The 7,751-nt window shown below is 32.6% G+C and overlaps 1 protein-coding gene across 2 annotated transcripts; it reads left to right on the top strand.

Moving 5' to 3' along the window:
• Positions 1 to 2,344: 2,344 nt before the first annotated feature.
• LOC120771292 (lambda-crystallin) lies at positions 2,345 to 3,727 on the top strand. 2 transcript variants are annotated; one of them, XM_040099223.1, is made up of 4 exons: positions 2,345 to 2,379; positions 2,434 to 2,478; positions 2,659 to 3,040; positions 3,108 to 3,727. In XM_040099223.1, the coding sequence occupies exons 2-4, from the start codon at positions 2,447 to 2,449 to the stop codon at positions 3,636 to 3,638; spliced, it is 945 nt and encodes a 314-aa protein (XP_039955157.1). In that variant the 5' UTR covers positions 2,345 to 2,379; positions 2,434 to 2,446; the 3' UTR covers positions 3,639 to 3,727. The 2 variants fall into 2 exon arrangements, with proteins under 2 accessions (XP_039955157.1, XP_039955158.1); XM_040099224.1 differs by having other exon boundaries at positions 2,358 to 2,478.
• The last annotated feature ends 4,024 nt before the right edge of the window (positions 3,728 to 7,751 follow it).

The following is a 7,751-nucleotide window of genomic DNA, read 5'->3' as shown; positions in this document are numbered from 1 at the left end:
GGAAAGACTTTGCATAATGCCCGATTCACACAAAGTTCTGTATTTGCGGTTTTTGACAACTGTGACTAAGCTACCGACAGCAGTTTTGCTGACTTAGCATTAGTGAATGTATCAAGAGTGTTGTTTGTATGAATGGAGTGTACAAAGCTCACTAAAAATAGCATCAAATACTTCAACTTCAGATTTATTAGAGTGCAAAACCGATGGGCTAGTCAGAGGGGGCGCTCTTGCGTAGCTCATATCGTAATGGGACCGATATTGGCGTCCTGCATTCAAGCACTGAACCAATGGACCTCACGTACATTTAGAAGGCGCTGGTCGCCGAAAAGTTCCTCTGCGACTACATGGTCTTTCAGTCCTAGAGTAGAACGTAAAATATTGACTGAATAACTTGCCCTCAGCAAAGTTCATCTTGCCGCAATCTTAGAATTTTTACTGGTCACTGACCGATAGGCATTCATGACGGTGAGGTGGAAACTTCCAGGCTTTTTTCGCCACCTTTGTTCAGCCTTTGCCTTTGAAAGATGCTGAAAAATCTTCGAAATCTTTCCTTTGGCTAACCCGAAGACATATCTGAAACTGATATTAGCCATCTTAACAAATTTGGGTTCTTGAGTTATTTTTCGATCTCTAAAGATCTTATGATCCAGTGTACACGAGTTATTTTTTAGCTATCACAGGATCCAGCATATGGGAGTTTGTTTACAATACCATTTACCACCACGGAGCGCTATTCTAAGCTGTTCGAGTGATATCTGTCTTAGGGTCGACTATTGAATCTAATCTAACTTAATGTTCTGAAGAGAGATGTATACATGTTCGAATGCTGCATTCTGAGCATCACCAACGCCTCGACGTTCTAGAAATTGTTAAAGGAGTAATGCGAAGGCTGCTTCCGGTCCGCTAATAATTCGCTGAACTAGAGAAAGGAAGCGGGAAATGGCGGTTATATCCGTCGCTTTTATGAAGGTGGTTATGGAAAACAATATAAAAGTAATGTTAGATGAGATTTATCTCTGCTCTGCGTCAGGTGGAGATACTGTTCGTAAGTGGTTTGCCAAATCCAAAACTTGGCCCATAAGCCTCGGAGATAATTAATCCATATTGAAAGTAAAAACAAAAAAACGCTAAACTATTTTGTATGACACGAGAATGAGTTGATCATAACATCAAAGGAATGCGTTGGACTAATCATTCATAAAAATTTGGCTAAGCGAACTCTATGTTCACGAGAGCTTATCATCGACTCCAGACGTGTTTGCCGTATTCTCCGAATCACTTCATTCCCGGACGTTGGAAAAAAGGCGAAACTGCGGCTCTTTGAAGCAAAAGATCGATTGTATTGGTAGTCGAAAAAGTTGTTTCGTATTTTGTCAATAGATGTCGTTGCAGTCTTATATATCCAGTGCTACCAATTACATTGTGTCATACCATATACTGTTGGAAAGGTGAGATTTTAAGATTCATTTAAGCAAAACGAAAATTAAATTCAGAAAAGTTGAAAAAAGTTACAGCTGTTCAAAAATTAGTGAAAATAAGGAAAAAATTCGCGCTATTTTGAAATTTTTGTATAAAAAAGGGAAGAATGCCACGTAAGCGACCAATGAAATTTGTGAAGTTTACGGAGACGATGCTGTTTCGATGTGGAAGATGCACCTCGCTCTGGTCGACCTATCGTTGAAAAAGTTGATGAAATTATGGAAGAGACTCACCACGACCGTCACATAAGCAGCCATGACATCGCTAAGAAACTTAACATTCATCATCAAACGGTTTTGAATCATTTAAAAAAAGGTTGGCTACAAAAAGAAGCTCGATGTTTGGGTACCGCATGAATTGTCTGTGGAAAATTTAATGGACCGAATTAACATCTGCGATTCTTTGCTGAAACGAAATGAAACGGAACCATTTCTGAAGCGAATGGTAACAGTAGACGGTTAGAAATACGAAAAGACTTTTTCGATTACCTAATATTACAACAGATGTTCAAAAATCTTGAAAGATCGCAACATGTGTGTCTCTATTTTCAAATACCGAATATTAGAATCTTGCCGAAAAATGCTGATTTTTCTTAAAATATGCTGAGTTTTTTAAGAGTTATAGATCTTTTGAAAATATAAATGAACATGAACAAAGAAATGTGTGAACACGTTGTAAGATATTGTAGTCAGGAGCATAAACTCATTAACATAATATAATATTAAGCTCCATTTGTTATAGAATTCTGCAAATGATAGTCTTTTAGTTTAGCGATAAAGTAATTGAAAAAAAAACGTATTGTATATATGTATGTACAAGAAAACATCGTCAAGCAATGATTTCGAAAAAATTTATTCCTAGTATTGCGGCAAGCTTATTGGGAACTGGATCGCACTTAAGGTCTTCATTGCACTATCAAAGTTTTGCATAAAGTTAAATAATTTTCCTTTGTAGATTTGTGCATAAAATGAAGAATGAGAAAATCGGTATTATAGGCAGGTGAGTTCCAGAAATATTTGTTTTTTTTTTCAAAAAAGTTGAAGTAAATCAAAAAAGGAAAAAATTAAGAAAAAAATTATGTGACAAATTTATAATATTTTTAAATTTAAAAGCTCTATAAATATATACATACATATACAAATATACGTTATATTAATGTGTGAATTATTCCTTCTTCAGCGGCCTCATCGGACGCGCCTGGTCCATGCTATTCGCCTCTGTTGGGTACAAAGTGATGTTGTACGACATATTGCCCGAGCAAACTAGCAATGCGTTAAAGGAAATTGAAGAGGAGTTGCGCGCGCTCCAGACAAAAGGAGCGCTACGCGGCACACTCAGCCCAGCTGAACAGTTTAGTTGCATCAGCGTAACCACTGATATCGGTGAGCTGGTAAGCAATGCCATCTATCTGCAGGAATGCATACCGGAGCGACTTGAATGGAAGCGTACGCTATATACAGAGCTGGCTGACATAGTGTCTTCCGAGACGATTATGGCTAGTTCGACGAGCACATATATGCCGTCGCTTTTTAGTGAACAAATGAAACAGCATCGTGAGAATGTGAGTGAAATAGTACTTGAAATTTGTTTTAGATAAAATTTGTTTAATTTTTCTTTTTTAATACCAGGTGCTTGTCGCGCATCCGCTTAATCCACCCTACTACATACCGCTTGTCGAAATTGTACCCGCACCTTGGACAAAAGCCGACGTAGTGACACGCACACGTGAACTCATGCTGGAAATTGGCCAAAAACCTGTGACACTAACACGTCAAATCGAGGGTTTCGCCACGAATCGCATACAATATGCCATACTCAATGAAGTTTGGCGCCTAGTGGTCGATGGTGTGGTTAGTGTGGCCGATGTGGATCGCGTTGTAACTGAGGGTTTAGGTTTGCGTTATGCGCTTTTGGGTCCGCTTGAAACGGCCCACTTGAATGCCGATGGCGTGGCCGATTATTTTCAACGTTTTGGCGCTGAAGTTTACGCCGTAAGTGAGACGTACGGACCCACACCGAAGATGGAGGCTGGTGCGAATTTGTCGAAGATTGCCGCAGAGTGTGAGGAAATGGTGCCGAGAGCGCAATTGCAGACACGACGCGAGCAACGCGATCGCTTTTTACGTGAACTGTGCGCGCTCAAAAAGCAGTTAGAGTAGTAATGAATAGTTGTAGGAACTCGTGGTGAGGTTTATGTTGTATATATTATTTAAACGGGCTATTAAAAGTTGTAGATGGCTCCATAAAATTTTGCGTATTTTGTTTCTTGGAAAGTGTAGCTTGAGTTTGAGTACCTTATAAATTAATAAGTGTTTTAGGAATACTTTTTGCTAAAAAACTAAACAAAAACTGCTGTGGGAAGCCGGCTTCTAGTAGTCATGGCACCATTATGAAAAGCCTGTTGATCAGTTTGCGGATTCTCATACAAATTATATCTTCAAGAGTAGGCATTGAGTTATGAAGATCTGTTTGAGAACTGTCCTACAAACTCCCCTATTTTCAAAAGTGATCGTGTGTTTCGAAGTTTAAAGAGGTAATAGTTTCTTTACAGTAAAAATATGTGCAATCGGAATGGAGTTTAAGTCGAAAGTGTAAGTTTTTGATACTGTTCCTCATATCTCTAAACTTACATGCATTATTATGGTAATAAATAGTATATATTGACACCTAAAATGCAAAACAACTTATCATCAAAAAACTTGAATATATACCATTGATATACCAATATATAACCATTTTATAACCAAAACTCAAATTTTGTTCCAATATGAGTACATATTTTCTATTATATCATTTTTCTTTCGCCTGCAAACTTATAATAAGTGATGTTACATTATTTTGCATTTTGGGTGAGGATATGTACGTATGTATATTGGTAACCCATACAACATAGGATATTGCCAATCTATGTATGCACGGATAAAAATTCATATTTTCAGCCAACCAACAGGATTTGCATTTATTTATCCAAAATGATATACAAACAAAACTTTGTCAATCTGCTTACAGCGTTGATTTAATCCACATGCTTATAAATGTAGCAGCGAGAGCCAGTAAAAATCAGATTTATATGCACATGTATTAAGAAGGAGCAGCTCAGCAGCTCATAAGCAGTATTCGATGTATATTATGTAGATAAGGCGCTGCAAGATGCGGCAAAGCGGCTCTGTAGGAAAAATTTAATTTAAGGAAATCAAAATTTAAAGAAGGAAAATTTACAATACTAATGTGAAGCGCAGCTTTCATTTCATCTATTTCAGAAAAAATAGAAAAATCGTATAAAATCAAAATAATCGAAATATTTTTTTTCTATTATTTTATGAAATCGCTAATAAATATAAAATTTTACAACTGTAATTTGGGGAGGGAAGTTTATTGGTGGTTATATTATATTTTTCAATTCATCAAATGCATTTTCAATATATTTCCTGCTGGGTTCTCTCATTATAAGCTTATCGTTTGCAAATTTAAATCTATACAAGCATACAGTTACACACGCTTTAAGCTTCAGTGCACGCAAAATCGAGAAAAAATATTTTCTTTATAATAACTGTGCATATGTAATCTCTCGTTATGTGCGGAGACTTGAAAAATAGCAAAAACAACTATTTATATTAAATATGTATTTAATTTTATTGATTAACTGTGATATGAGTACTAATAAGGAATTTATGTATTTTTGTGGTGAATTTATGCATATAACTTAGTTACTGGTGGAAGGAGAGCTATGGAATGTATCTAATGATGAGTGTGTATGGCATCTATTCTTAGATGTTGTCAGAAGCCAATGACTTGCGATAATGAATGTGATTTGGTGAATATTTGGAAAAAATATATTTTGGGATTTGTTGTTTTTTTGAAACGGTGTTAAAGATTAGTTGATTTTATAAAATATTTTTTAAACTAAAAATTGCAAAATAAATTAAATTAAATTAAATTAAATTAAATTAAATTAAATAAAATAAAATAAAATAAAATAAAATAAAATAAAATAAAATAAAATAAAATAAAATAAAATAAAAATAAAATAAAATAAAATAAAATAAAATAAAATAAAATAAAATAAAATAAAATAAAATAAAATAAAATAAAATAAAATAAAATAAAATAAAATAAAATTAAATTAAATTAAATTAAAATAAAAAAAATGGAATATATATTATTTCAAATCAATTTGAAAAAATAAAATAAGTCAATTGAAAATAAAGTATTTCAAATCAATTTGAAAATAATTAGTCAAGAATTTGTTAAGAATTAAAAAAAAATATTTTTAAAATAAATGTAAGAAATTAAATTTAAATTTAAATAAAAAAATAATTAAAACAAAAAAGTTCAATCGAATTAAAAGTTAAAAAAGAATAAATATATAAAATAATGTAAATAATTGGAAAATAAAATAAAATTAAAATGGAAAAATAATTGAAAATAAATTATTTCAAATCAATTTGAAAACAATTAGTCAAGTTAATTTTATATCGTTTTGTAAACTTAAGAATTAAAAAAAAATTATTTATTTAAAATAAATGTATTAAATTAAATTTAAATTGAAAAAAAATTATTGAAATAAAAAAATACAATTAAAATAAAAGTAAAAACAAATAAATAAAATAACAAAAAATAAATAAAATAAAAAAATTAAAAACATAAAATAATTTAAATAATTGGAAAATAAATTATATTAAATCAACTAAAAAAATGTTAAAAAAAGAAAATAGTTAGATAATAAATATTTAAAAAATAGATAAAAATGTATTTTGCAACATTTTTTTTTGTAAATTTGGGTACAGCTGGGGCCAGAGGCGAGCAAACAGTGCTAAAAACATGAGTTTTTAGAAATTCTTGATATAAGAAATAATCAAAAAATCGTGCTTAACATATTTCTATAAAAAGTTTTGAAAAAATATTATTTTTTAGAACTACCCTAATGTGAAACAAAAATTTTATCGCATAAGAAGCACACTACCACTAGCATTTGTATGCATAAATGTATGTGTGTGTGAGTATCTGCTTACTTTTATATGTTTCATTGCACATTCGATAACTACACTTCCTCCCGCAGAGATGATTATATCTGCATGTGTATGACAGACGGTGGGTTCAGCAGCCATATCTAGTACATAAATGAATACACATACTATATGCAAAAATATACAATATACTTATATGCAATAGAAGAAGACCACCCTCAGCACTATTACTACAAATACACATACATATTTACTTTGTAGTTCGCAAACTTTCCAAAAATACTTAGATGGAAAATATTGATTTGGCTTCAAGGTAAAAATTATTTACAAGCGAATGCACATGAAGCCACAAAGGCTGAGTGAACTTGTTAACTGCAAACAACGCGGCACACACACACACACACACAATTACACTAACGCGCATAAGCAATATAAGTTTATAATATTTATGTAGCTGCAAGGCTAACAGTGTACACTTAGCTATTTTATTCTTATCCATATTTGCGCACACATATGTACATATGTACGAGCATATTAGTCTATATTTGTGCAGGCTATTGAGCATCGATAAGCGACTTGTAAGTGTAGCGACTCCTTATTTGCGGCGTTGCCAGCGCACATTTGCATAGAAATTTACGTTAATGCATGCAGTGTGCAAATTAAAGCGCATTGTGGGCGGGGCGCACTACTTATTTGTGCTGTCAATGCACTACATGGTGTAGCTACATACTTATGTGTCTATATTTATTGCTTTTCTAAAGGCCAATGACGTTGGAAATTATGCACTCAAGTGAAGCTAGTGATTAACAAAGAAAATTTATGAAATTATGCGCTCAGCAATATGGTTGGGTGTGAGTTAAAGTTAACGGTAAATGTAGTAAGTAAAGTTGATTAGTTGGAAGCAAAGAAAATTTAGAGTACACAGTTTTGATGCATGTATTTATCAGTCTACAAATATTTTCAGCTTAATTTTAGAATTTTTCGAAGACTCGGGCCTTTATGTGGTTATTTCTGAATCCAAGCTCTTTCTTTGCTAATACTTTGTTTACATATTTCGAGAACTACTAGCTTATATTTTTTAATTTTTAGTTATTTCTTCTAATTCTCATGCATATTTTTTGTGTGACGTCATTTTAGTGTAGGCGCGGGAGAGATTGTCAAAGAATTTTTTTCTTTTGAAACTGGATGGCCATATAATGTGGTTTTCTAAATGTTAAAGTAAGTTATATACATATATATACATATGTATATATTATAATACAATTCTAACTTCTGAAAACTGCTGCAATAGTCCGAAAGTCTGAA

Source organism: Bactrocera tryoni, chromosome 3 (assembly GCF_016617805.1).
Source record: "Bactrocera tryoni isolate S06 chromosome 3, CSIRO_BtryS06_freeze2, whole genome shotgun sequence".
Lineage (NCBI taxonomy): Eukaryota > Metazoa > Arthropoda > Insecta > Diptera > Tephritidae > Bactrocera > Bactrocera tryoni.
This window is presented reverse-complemented; position numbering and strand designations above follow the sequence as displayed.

Excerpts from the sequence above, each read along its gene's own strand:
- LOC120771292 (XM_040099223.1), top strand. The coding sequence starts at position 2,447 with ATGAAGAATGAGAAAATCGGTATTATAGGCAG. Across the intron at positions 2,479-2,658 it reads AAAATCGGTATTATAGGCAG|CGGCCTCATCGGACGCGCCT; the intron begins GTGAGTTCCAGA and ends TTCCTTCTTCAG. Across the intron at positions 3,041-3,107 it reads TGAAACAGCATCGTGAGAAT|GTGCTTGTCGCGCATCCGCT; the intron begins GTGAGTGAAATA and ends TTTTAATACCAG.